The 12,500-nt window shown below is 44.9% G+C and overlaps 2 protein-coding genes and 1 long non-coding RNA gene across 6 annotated transcripts in view; 1 reads left to right on the top strand and 2 right to left on the bottom strand.

Moving 5' to 3' along the window:
- The window catches only part of map4k3b (mitogen-activated protein kinase kinase kinase kinase 3b), a 23,257-nt gene extending 16,896 nt beyond the window's left edge, over positions 1-6,361 (bottom strand). For all 3 annotated transcript variants that reach the window (XM_035532617.2, XM_035532618.2, XM_081721154.1), the window contains exons 1-8: positions 6,221-6,361; positions 3,255-3,312; positions 2,256-2,346; positions 1,159-1,223; positions 994-1,049; positions 692-739; positions 543-585; positions 332-404 (exon numbers count right to left, since the gene is read on the bottom strand). In XM_035532617.2, coding sequence (XP_035388510.1) covers positions 332-404; positions 543-585; positions 692-739; positions 994-1,049; positions 1,159-1,223; positions 2,256-2,346; positions 3,255-3,312; positions 6,221-6,316 — 530 coding nt within the window. In that variant the 5' untranslated portion in view covers positions 6,317-6,361. The remainder of the gene's footprint in view (positions 1-331; positions 405-542; positions 586-691; positions 740-993; positions 1,050-1,158; positions 1,224-2,255; positions 2,347-3,254; positions 3,313-6,220) is intronic.
- thumpd2 (THUMP domain containing 2) overlaps positions 3,393-12,500 on the bottom strand; it is a 9,456-nt gene continuing 348 nt past the window's right edge. Inside the window, exons 2-10 of one of the 2 annotated variants that reach the window (XM_035532620.2) lie at positions 11,284-11,416; positions 10,844-11,181; positions 10,686-10,763; positions 10,542-10,594; positions 10,350-10,437; positions 9,508-9,579; positions 9,207-9,279; positions 8,554-8,674; positions 3,393-7,566 (exon numbers count right to left, since the gene is read on the bottom strand). In XM_035532620.2, the coding sequence (XP_035388513.1) occupies positions 7,230-7,566; positions 8,554-8,674; positions 9,207-9,279; positions 9,508-9,579; positions 10,350-10,437; positions 10,542-10,594; positions 10,686-10,763; positions 10,844-11,181; positions 11,284-11,416 (1,293 nt within the window). In that variant the 3' untranslated portion in view covers positions 3,393-7,229. Of the gene's footprint in view, positions 7,567-8,553; positions 8,675-9,164; positions 9,280-9,507; positions 9,580-10,349; positions 10,438-10,541; positions 10,595-10,685; positions 10,764-10,843; positions 11,182-11,283; positions 11,417-12,500 lie in introns of both variants that reach the window. The other variant, XM_035532619.2, reaches the window with a different exon arrangement.
- LOC145659347 (uncharacterized) lies at positions 5,794-9,035 on the top strand. Its single transcript, XR_014125481.1, has 2 exons — positions 5,794-5,921; positions 8,567-9,035. It is a non-coding gene; the product is annotated as an uncharacterized LOC145659347 (long non-coding RNA).

Genomic DNA, 12,500 nt, shown 5'->3' with positions numbered 1-12,500 from the left:
CCACCAACCAGACATCACCAAATGCCTCCGGAGCCATCCTCCAAACACACACACACAGAGATAAACACCCCTAACCAGACATCACCAAACACACACACACACACACAGAGAGATAAACACCCCTAACCAGACATCACCAAACGCCTCCGGATCCATCCTCCAAACACACAGAGAGATTCAACACATCACTAAATAGACATCACCAAACAGGTGAACTGAAGACCCATCCAAAAAATACTGACAGCAGGCATACACAGTGCCACAGCTGCACTACAGTGGCACTACAGCCTGACAGCGGCAGGACTACAGCTAGACTACAGTGTGACTTTACCAGTATGGAGTTCCGATGAAGGACTTCCTCTTAGCCAGAGTGGCTGATATCTGAGCAGAGACCCCAAAGTCCGCTACAAATGGGGGAGAGAGAGACAGGGAGAGAGAGAGAGAGAGAGAGAGAGAGAGAGAGAGAGAGAGAGAGATGAATGCACAAAGACAAATTGGTAACAGACGTTAAAGGTCTTTGATGTTGTCTTGACTTTGCTTACCCAGCTTCACATAACCGTTGTCTGTGAGCAGGATATTGGCCCCCTGCAAAACACACAAGCACAGGGTGAGGGGACGGGGTGAGGGGACGGGGTGAGGAGACGGGGTCCAGAGCAACTGAGCAGCAGAAGGCTGAGAGGGAGACACCCACCTTAATGTCTCTGTGCATCTTGCCTTGGTTGTGGAGGTAGAATAATCCCTGAAAAACAGGCAGAAGCACAGGGCAGGTTCAGGTGTTTGTGGGTGTGTGGGTGTGTGGGTGTGTGTGTGTGAGTGAGTGAGAGTGTATGAGTGAGAGTGTATGAGTGAGTGAGTGTGTGTGTGAGTGAGTGTGTGTGTATGAGTGAGAGTGTATGAGTGTGTGTGTGTGAGTGAGTGTGTGTGAGTGTGTGTGTGTGAGTGAGTGTGTGTGAGTGAGTGTGTGTGAGTGAGTGTGTGTGAGTGTGAGTGTACCTGTAGTGTCTCCCGTGACACATATGCAATCTGTGGTTCCAACAGAGGCCCTGTGACTGTAAAAAAGTAATAAAAGCAGAAAGGTGAAGGGAGAAAATCTAAACGTGTAAATGCAGACCATGAGCAGCAAAGCTCAGACATGTTGTTTGCTCCAGCAACCTTTACCATGGTAAATGTCCTGCAGTGAGCCGCCTCCACAGTATTCCATACAGATCCATAACTTATCCCTCCTGTAACGCCAATGCAAGAGAGAGCCAATCAGAAGAGCAAACTAAACACCCCTCAGCCAATCAGAAAACAGCTCACAAACTAGCCTCACTATGCAGTTCCACGTGCTACACTGCAAAGCTGGTTCTGAGGTCAATATGCTCTCAACATATTTAGAAGTTTTTCTGTTCTGACTACCAGTACACCAAAATACCAACTTCTGTCTGATTGTCATGACTGGCCAGGCCCTAGCGTCTTTGTTGTCATGGTTACCCTGTCTCGTGCCTGTGTGTTTGCTGGGTACGGTGACCTTGTTTGTTATTCTGCCCGTTTTGTTATTCGATCGTGCTGGTTAAGTGTTCTTATCGTTGCTTATGTTTGTCATTGTTGATTTAGTTATATTTAGCTAATCATGTATTCTCGTGATCTACATTTTGGCTCTACAAATTTACGATTTTGATTCTGGGTTTTCCCATAATAAATCTTGCTCTTCTGCGCACATGCGTCCACCTTCTGACCACTCAACGTTACACTAATAATTATTTATTTTTTTAATAAATACAGAACAGTATTGAAACTGGTGGTTCTGTGTTTTGGACACACCCACCGCTAGCACTGGGAGTAGCACCGGGGTAATAGTCTGGGGCCGGGAGAGGGGCAATTTTACATTTACGGCATTTAGCTGATGCTTTTATCCAAAGCAACTTACAATCATGACTGAACACAATTTGAATAATTGAGGGAGGTGGGCTTGAACCAGCAACCTTCTGATTACAAGTCCAGTACCTTCACCACTGGCTAATGGTCTGGGGCTGGTTTCCAGGCTTTGGACCCCTAGCTCCAGTGAAGGGTAAATGTTAAAGTTAATGCTGGTACACACATCCAGCTGTGCGGTATTGATCTGAGGAAGACCACGGCTGGAGTGTTATAAAACCCCCTTCCGGGAGGACCTTCTGTCTCCTGGGTCTGAAGCAATAGTGCTCTCTTTCCCTTTTGATTGACATCACACACACACACACACACACACACGAAGTGTCTGTGTCTGAGTACAACACCTCAGGTAGCTGCCAAAGTAGGCCACGATGTTGGAGTGTTTACAGTCCTTCATCATTACAATCTCCTGCTGCACCACCGCAAAGTCTTCCCCTGCAAATCAATCAACCAATCAATCAATCAATCCATCAGTCATTTAAACAATCATTCTCAACAGAAGCACTGAATGCACTGGAGAGTTATAAGGAAAAATCTCAAAAGTCATGGATTTTGACAGACAAGCTCTCTCTCTCTTACACACACACACACTCATATATAAATATGTATGTGTGTGTGTGTGTGTGTGTGTGTGTGTGTGTGTGTGTATATATATATATATATATATATATATATATACATATATATATATATATATATATATATATATATATATATATATATATATATATATATATATATATATAAAAATATTATATATATATATTTTTATATATATATATATATATATATATATATATATATATATATATATATATATATATATATATATATATAAAATATTATATATATATATTTTTTATCTTCATATTTATTATTTATTTATTTGTACGCACACACACACACACACACACACACACCTTCCTATCACTGTGCACATCCGGTACACAAATTTGAGTTCACACATGCACGGACACACAGAGATCATGCAGAATCCAATGGAAAGAACATGGAAGTAATGACCAGGAAAGAGAACAAGATCATTAGACATTAGTGCCTCTAATGGATCACACGCACCCACACACTCACACACACACTCACACTCACACACTCTCACACACATGCATGCACACACTCACGCACACACACACACACACACACACTTGTAAACACATGCACACACTCACACACGAACACTTAACCGGTGTCTGGGAACACCGGCCTTAGGTTAAGTCTTCCGGTTGGGGGGGGGGGGGGTCTCTGATGGCCTCTGGCAGGAGAACTTGACCACGCAGACAGAAGATGGCAGAGTAAGGAGAACATCTACTCTAGAAAACACTCACCTGGTTCCAGCTTGATGACTTTAATGGCTGCCAGCTCCCCCGTGTTGACATTGCGAGCCTGAGGAAACAGACGCACACAGAAAGGTTCATTAGTTGGGAGGGAGAGAGAGAGAGAGAGAGAGATTCCTGTTTTGCAGCGTTTGTCTGTCTGTCTGTCTCTCTCTCTCTCTCTCTCTCTCTCTCTCTCTCTCTCTCTCTCTCTCTCTCCCCCCAAGTTTACAGATGTATGTTGTATTCCAGTGGATTCATATTTTGGTATATTGTGCAGATATGCACTGGAGGATCTTTCTCTGTCTCTCTCACACACACACACACACACACACACACACACACACACACACACACAGAGGCAACCTCTGTAAGGCTTTACTGAGAGACATCTGTCTAACAGAACAGCAGATCTGATGATGTCATTACGAGAGAGAGAGAGAGAGAGAGAGAGATTGTGTGTGTGTGTGTGAGATGTACTTTCCATTGATGTTCTGTGTTTTCACCAAAAGGAGTTTAGCATGGTCATGTGACTTGAAGTTTTACACTATATTTTCAGTATTTTAATGCACGTTGCTCAATATGTCTTACCTTTTTCACGCACATACACCCATGCCCCGCCACACAATGCCCCCCACATACACACTTATCTGGAACACCAAGATGCTCCTGATGGCAGAAAATGTATGCACAAGAACTACTGTACACACACTCTCTCTTCCTACACACACACACACACACACACACACACACACACACACACACACACACACACACACACACACACCCGCGCGCGCACACGCATGCACACGCACACACTCTCTTCCTACACACACACACACACACACACACACACACGCATGCACACACATGCACACGCACACACTCTCTTCCTACACACACACACACACACAAACTCACAAGTAAGTCATCTACACCACTAGTGAGGCTTTCCTCTCCTCTTATTCACGAAGAATCTTCGCATGCAAAATCACCAGTCCAGCCCACCAATACAGCCCACCATTTGTTCTAAATCTTTATTCTTGGCTCCGCATCCACACAATCCAACCCAATATTACCAACAGCCCAACATCGCTGTCATTAAGTGTCAGGTAGCTCTAGCAAAGTGTTCATGTCTGTAGTATTATTAGGGATGACTAGATACTATCATCTGTTGTATTACCCTTTACCCTTAAACCTAACCTTTAATCCTAACCCTAACCTTTAACCCTAATCCTAATCTTTAATCCTAACCCTTAACCCTAATCCTAACCCTTAACCCTAATCTTTAATCCTAATCCTAACCCTAATCCTAATTTTTAATCCTAATCCTAAAACTAACCTTTACTTCTACTCCTAACCCTAACCTTTAACTCTAACCTTTAATCCTAATCCTAACCTTTAACCCTTAACCCTAACCTTTAATCGTAATCCTAACCCTTAACCCTAATCCTAACCTTTAATCTTAATCCTAAAACTAACCTTTACTTCTAACCCTAACCCTTAACCCTAACCTTTAACCCTTAACCCTAACCTTTAATCCTAATCCTAGCCTTTAATCCTAACCCTAGCCTTTAATCCTAACCCTAACCCTTAACCCTAATCCTAACCTTTAATCCTAAAACTAACCTTTACTTCTAACCCTTAACCCTTAACCCTTAACCCTAACCTTTAATCCTAATCCTAACCTTTAATCCTAAAACTAACCTTTACTTCTAACCCTAACCCTTAACCCTAACCTTTAACCCTAACCTTTAACCCTTAACCCTAACCTTTAATCCTAATCCTAGCCTTTAATCCTAACCCTAGCCTTTAATCCTAACCCTAACCCTTAACCCTAATCCTAACCTTTAATCCTAAAACTAACCTTTACTTCTAACCCTAACCCTTAACCTTTAACCCTTAACCCTAACCTTTAATCCTAATCCTAACCTTTAATCCTAAAACTAACCTTTACTTCTAACCCTAACCCTTAACCTTTAACCCTAATCCTAACCTTTAATCCTAATCCTAAAACTAACCTTTACTTCTAACCCTAACCCTAACCTTTAATCTGAACCCTTCCAACACATGGAACCACTATCAGACAGTCTCTCCCCTCTTTGCTATAGTGGTTCAGACTGCATCCTCATTTTTTAGAGTATGTCAAGTTTGCTTAAGTCTGACAACTCAAATCTTACAAGTGGTGAACGAGGGAAGCACATGGCAAACCAAACACACAAGCACACACACGCACGCACGCACTTCAACTAACTGCAAAACTTCAGGAAGTGGGAACAATTAGGAACAAACAGGATGAATACAGCTCCAACTTTACATACACCCACACACACACACACTTGCATCCTCAAGCTTAGCCATTTCCTCTTTGCAAAGGAAGTCAGACACACTCAGTATTCCCTAAGAATCGGGGTCAGGATCATGCTCGAAACTGGACAACATGGTTTTCCTAGACGCCAACGTGCATACACACGCCGCGTCCATGTCAGGCGCGCGCGAGGCCTCGGTAGTGAGCGTCTGCCGCCTCCGTCACAGCGCATTCTGTCCAGAAGTGACACACACCTCTCCGCCAGCACGCGCCACAGACCTGCTCCACACTCAACGCCAGCGAGGCTGCACGCGACGGCCCTCGCGCACCTACCTCCGTCGCACGCTCCGCGCGGAACAACCGAGGAACGGGTTTGTTATAAAATATGTTGTTGTTTTTAATTGCACGCGCAAAGCCCGTGGGACGCTACTAGGGCGCACACGCGCTCGCGCAGCTCCTTCGCGCTGTCAAAAAGTCTTTTACGCCATCGGGAGCGAGATGCAGCTTCCTGTTTACTGCCTTGGCGCAAACGCAACGCTAAGTGATGCGGCCACAGCTCCGGACTAACAGAGCAGGGCGACAATCCAGGCACGGCGACGCGGCGAATAATCGCATATAGCTCCGCGTAGTGTAACGTTACCGTCGCCGTCATCGCCGTTCGCGGTCCTACCTTGTACACATCTCCGTAGGTTCCGCTTCCGATCCTCTGGATCAGTTCAAAATCCTCTTGCGGGTTCCGCCGAGAAAGATCCAGGCTGGAGCTCATGGCACGGTCGTCGCCTTGCCCTCCGGTACACAGTTACGGTAGCGAGGGCAGCAGCGGGAGGAGGGCGCGCGAGGATGCACACGGAGACGGGGCAACGCGTCCAGTCCCACCGAACTTCAACATGGCTTCCGCTGTGTAGCGCGCCTGCGTAAAGCAGCGCGGCTGCTGCGCGAAGGCGCTCCGCTGGGCGCGCGCGGCTCGAAGAGACCGGTCCGCCCGGTTCCCCGAGCACGCATGCATGCACATGACCACGCGCGAGTCGTCGTCACAACTAATTGCGCATTCAGACGGTTTAAAGAGTGTTGTCTGGTTCTTTTGTTTTGGCGTCCGCACCTCGCGTGAGCGCGTGCGCTTTTTAAAGCCCGTCTTTAAAGGTCGACCCCACCTTCAGCGCGAGGCACGCGCCGCTGTTACGTCGGGTTCGTTCCGCTGACTCATACGCGAGCCCGTGCTCGTGCTTTCTGCGTAGCGATGGGAAGAACGTTGGAGCTGCAGCGTGTGGCCCCGCACTCGCGCGCTACAGTAGCGTCCAAATCATTAGTATATTAACAACACATTAACTACTCTAACGCCACATATACTTAAACACGGTATTATTATTGTTGTTATATTGTTATAATTATGTTATTGTTTTGTTATTATTATTATTATATTACTATTATTATTAACCTAATTTTATGAACACAAGGGCACACCATGCAACTGATTGCTGTCATTTGTCTCATGTACATGATGGTACTGTATATTTTATTGGGTTTGTATTGAGCCGTGGAGCTGGTTTTGGTAGTTGGATTTCTCTGGGATTTTCTGCCTGTGTAAATTACATATCACCATAGTGTGCGTTTCAGTGTGTGTTTGTGTATGATTACATGTGTATCGTGGTGTATGTGATTTCAGTGTGTGAATAGGTGCACTATGATGTAGACATAGTTTCATCATGTGTGTGTGTGTTAGCATGTGTGTGTTTCAGCGTTTGTATCTTGGTGTAGGTGTGTATGATTCCATCACTGCTGCCCAGGCTCACTCTGTGTATGTTCTGTAGTTGTAGCGAGCTGAGCGCGAGCTCATCTGTCCCCCAGCTGTGCTCGGGGCCCTGCATCCCCAGGCCCCGGCTCTTTCCCTGGGGGTCCTTGTCCAGCTCAGTCATCTGTGATTGTGGCGTGAGTGCGTTCGAGTTGACGAGCTTCTTCATCTGGGCAGAAAGCTGCAGACTTAACAGAATAATCAGACATCCCCCCTCACATAGAACTCTGCAAAAAATCAAACACATTTAAGCACAATATCAGACGTCTGTCCCAATGTCAGTTTGGCATGATAATATCCAACATCACATACATGTACAGCTATTGGGAGATGTTCTCATGGAGTGTGACTCATGTTTAGCAGTATGCTAGCGTATGGTCCCCTGGGAATAGCAGTACCACCTCAATATCACCTTTGCTCATCAACTACTCTTAGATTTCTGAAACCCAGCTCGTCAGCAGGGAATTTGGATTCCTTTAAGTACAAAGGAAATGTCACATTTTTGCTTCTGTGGAAAAAGACTATGCAACAGGTGTGATACACAGAGGTTAGGTTGAAAAGTGCTGGTGGACTCGTTTAAAGCAACATTTGAGGTCAGATTCACACTGACGCTGTGCTGTTTATCCCAATCTGCGGAAGTGCTGCACAACCACTGCCATTCCAACAGTATGAAGGAGAAAAGGAAATTGGAGACTTCAGGCCATGATATACTGACATGGATGTACCGATATACTGACATGGATGTACTGATGTACTGATATACTGACATGGATGTACTGATATACTGACATGGATGTATATGCATTGGGTAATACACAGCAATTTTTACTAACTCTGCTATGCACATATTGATATACTGATATGGACATTCCGAAATACTGGAATGCGTCTCATGCTAAAGCTAAACCAATCAGGTGTGACCTTCCAGACAGACCTGTGAATCCAATCAAACTTTACCTGATGCGTAACAGAATATTCCGGTGCTGAATCTCCAAAACATGTTTTTTTTTAAAATCAGGCTAAAGGTTTTACAGGGTTTAATGGTAACATGGTTCATTCTACTGTCACAAATGGTGTGACATGTTTTCTTTTTTTTTGTTAAGTGTATTGCTGGAATATTACATCAAGGCAACTCAGATTCCCAGGGCTGTCCTGAAACCTCTCTTATTCAAAACACCCAGAAGGACCCTAATGCTATTCTGGGGGAATCTTACCTCTCCATCTCAGCCAGGATCCGGGGCAGTGCAGCGGGCATGTCCACGCTGCAGGAGAACTTCCTGCCAAAGGGAACATCACACAGAACCACATCCACAGAAGCCGTCGGCAACGGGATCGCTACAGAGGGGTGGTGCTGGTGTTACATCACAGTAACAGAAACAGGAGACTGCAGAGAAACAGGAGACTGACCCACAGTCAAATTCCTTCATTTTAACTTTGATGATAAAACTGTTTATAGTCTTTCAGATTTGTTCTATAGTTTCACTATTAAATTTCAGGGACTTTGTCAGTTAGTGTAGAAACTGTTACATGTAAACCAGAGAGAGAGAGAGAGAGAGAGAGAGAGAGAGAGAGAGGAGTGTGTGTGTGTGAGTGAGAGTGAGAGAGTGTATGAGAGAGAGTGAGAGAGAGGCTGTGATTGAAAGAGTAAGAGAGATAGAGTTTGAGAGAGTTTATGAGAGAGAGAGAGAGAGAGAGAGAGGAGTGTGTGTGTGAGTGAGAGTGAGAGAGTGTATGAGAGAGAGTGACAGAGAGACTGATTGAAAGAGTAAGAGAGATAGAGTTTGAGAGAGAGTTTATGAGAGAGAGAGAGAGAAGGCAGACAGACCCATGCAGGAGGACTGGACCAGTAGGATTCTGCTCTTCTGACCTGCAGTGTCCACGTTCTCTACAGCTTTCTGCAACTGACCCTCCTCTGTGTCCATGCCTATAAACACAGCATGCTACACACACACACACACACACACACACACACACACACACAGTTTTAAATAAGATGAATGTGATGTCACTGCTGTCTACTAGAACTACTAAATGGGGTGCAGGGGTCTGTGAGCAAGCATGCATGTGTGTGTGCATACGTGTGCATGCGTGTGTGTGTGTGTGTGTGTGTGCGCATACGTGTGTGTGTGTGTGTGTGCATACGTGTGTGTGTGTTTGTGTGTACAGACCGCACATTCCTGGGCTGCCTCCAGTAATATGGTACCAACTCCACACATGGGGTCTAAAATCACAGAGGCTTCCTAAAAAAGACAGAGACGTAGAACAAGGAGATGTTAGGCAGAGAACAGCAGAGTGAGAGAGAGAGAGGGAGGGAGAGAGAGAGAGAGAGAGAGATGGTACAAAAGGGTGGGATAAACCAGAAGTTTAAATGTGGTATGTTATAATGTAAACACACACATCTATTAACACACATCTGTAATAAACACACATCTATTAATACACATCTGTAATACACACATCTATTAATACACATCTGTACTACACACACACACATATCTATTAACACACCTCTAATACATACACATCTATTAATACACATCTGTAATACACACACATCTATTAACACACATCTGTAATACACACACATCTATTAATACACATATGTACTACACACACATCTATTAACACGCACCTGTTATACACACATCTATTAACACACATCTGTAATACACACACATCTATTAACACACATCTGTAATACACACACATCTATTAACACACATCTGTAATACACAAACACATCTAATAACACACAATGTAATACACACACATCTGTAATACACACACATCTATTAACACATCTGTAATACACAAACACATCTAATAACACACAATGTAATACACACACATCTATTAACACACATCTGTAATACACACACATCTATTAATACACACACACACATCTAATAACACACATTGTAATACACACACATCTATTAACATGCACCTGTTATACACACATCTATTAACACACTCAGCTGTGTATTAATTAACTGACTACTGACTTTACCTTCATAGGACAGAGAGAGGTCATCGCCCAGGCAACAGTGGACCTCAGACCAGTGTGTTTCATATACCTGCGACTAGCAAGAGGGTGCCTACAACACACACACACACACACACACACACACACGCCATAAGCTCTTTGAACAGATACGTGTGAATATTGGCTAAGTACAGGGGAAGTATGAGAGGTATTCACCTTATCAGAGGGATCCCGATCACAGAGTGGTCATCACTTAAATACACATGTACCTGGTTTTTAAGGAGACACAGTGAAAGATGATTCACGTTCGTATACACTCACACACAGCAGACACACTAAGGCTGGTGGGAAAGGACTGACCTCAAGAGTCGGCTCTCTGAGGTCAGGCTTCCATCCAAGCTCTCGGGCGACAGCTACGCCAATGATACGACTCAAGTTCTGTGGCACAACGAACAAGGTAATTTAAAGGTGTGGGAACGCACACACACACACACACACACACACACACACACACACACCTGGGAGCTATAATGGCGAGCGACTGCTCCACTACAGCGGCAGCTGATGCGGAATGTGGGAGCTGCCTGAGCAGGAACATTTCCACCACCCTGGTGCCTGTGAGCTGGTGCGTCGTGAGTCCCCTCGGGCGTTCCCAAGTGTGTGTGTGCGCGCTCCGAGCCCGCAGCGCAAGAGACTCCGCCCTCCCCTTTATCTTCCTCCACATCCCTCTTTCTCTTGAGACTCCGCGCCTGGGCGTGGCGAATCTCCACCTGCAGTAAGTTCCAGGTGAAGAGGGCGTGGCGCCAGTTATCTGGATCTCCCACAATGCTCTGCTGTATCACATGGGATGCTTTTGCTATGGGAAGAAACAAAATTGTGAGTGCACTGCAAATGACACCTTCTATATGTTCTCTAGGAAATGCAGATCAAAGCAGCATGAATGATGGGAACTGCACACCTGGATTTTTGGGTAAGGAAATGGGCGGAGCTCTGCTCAAAAGCAGGAAAAGTCTCTCCGCAGATTTCAATTGCATCACTTCCTGTAGATCTGAACTGCAGCGGAAAAACACTCTCCCAGGGATATGTTCCACCTGACACACAAACACACAAACACACACACGCGCACGCACATCAGCATGGACAAGATAAACTTTTTTTTCCCAAAGGTTATTAGATTAACCTTGCTGGACAGGTTTGGATAACAGATAGCAAGATTTAAAGAGATAATCAGTGAGATCACGCGTCCACTTCCTGGTGATCCCACTGTGTCCGGCAGCCCGAGGGAACGAAATTAGCCATGCGCTCAAGGAAGGAGGCGTGGCATACTCCCTCTCCCCTGTCAATTACCATGACACTGGCCAATCATGGGCAGACCTCGCAATGACATATGCCTATGACTACAACAATGAGGGAACTGGGGAAAATTTAAACAACAACAACAAAGATCATCAATAATAAAGATAAAACCAGATGTGAAAAAGTAGTTTCACAGTATGAGAATTAATAAAATACATTTTAAAAATTATGCATAAAAATAAAAAGTTAATTAACCAGAAATGTGTTGAGTATAATGTTCAGAGCAGTAATGACAGGCTGAAACTGGCCGGTGATATTGGCCCTGTGTTTCCAACCAATAACAACGCAGGGTTAATGTTCACATTCTGATATAAACATCGCGCAGTTTCATATAAACTTTAAATACGGTTAAAAGGAATGTCAATATTTTGCTATTGATCACAGAGCATCCATTCCATATATGTTGCTAGGCAACATGCACGGAGACAGATGCTGCATAGCAGGTCGGTGTGCGGTTGTTCATCCTCGCACAGCTCTGGGGTAAACCACTCTCAGGGCTGCGCTGGTGCTGCTGCGACACACAGCATCTTGTTTTGATAATCGGCCCAGACTGGACGTTGTATCAACGATGATGCATGTTCGTGCACATCCTACTGTGTCCAGGGCAAACGTCCAGAACGGGGCCGGGGCGCGTGTCTTTGAGTTTGACGCGCGCGACTCTGCACGCCGCGGCGCCTCGTGCAAAAAGGGCTTAAACATTTGCACTAAACTAGTAGTGCATGCACTAGACGTTTATTATTAGCAACATCTCATCGGTTTGTTCAAGTGTAGGACCGTATTTAATTCAGTCACCGAAACCCGATGAGAAAGCCGAGCGAC

Source organism: Electrophorus electricus, chromosome 10 (assembly GCF_041902795.1).
Source record: "Electrophorus electricus isolate QZ-2024a chromosome 10, ASM4190279v1, whole genome shotgun sequence".
Classification (NCBI taxonomy): Eukaryota; Metazoa; Chordata; class Actinopteri; order Gymnotiformes; family Gymnotidae; genus Electrophorus; species Electrophorus electricus.
Note: the sequence above shows the minus strand (reverse complement) of the source record. Positions and strands in the feature narration are given on the sequence as shown.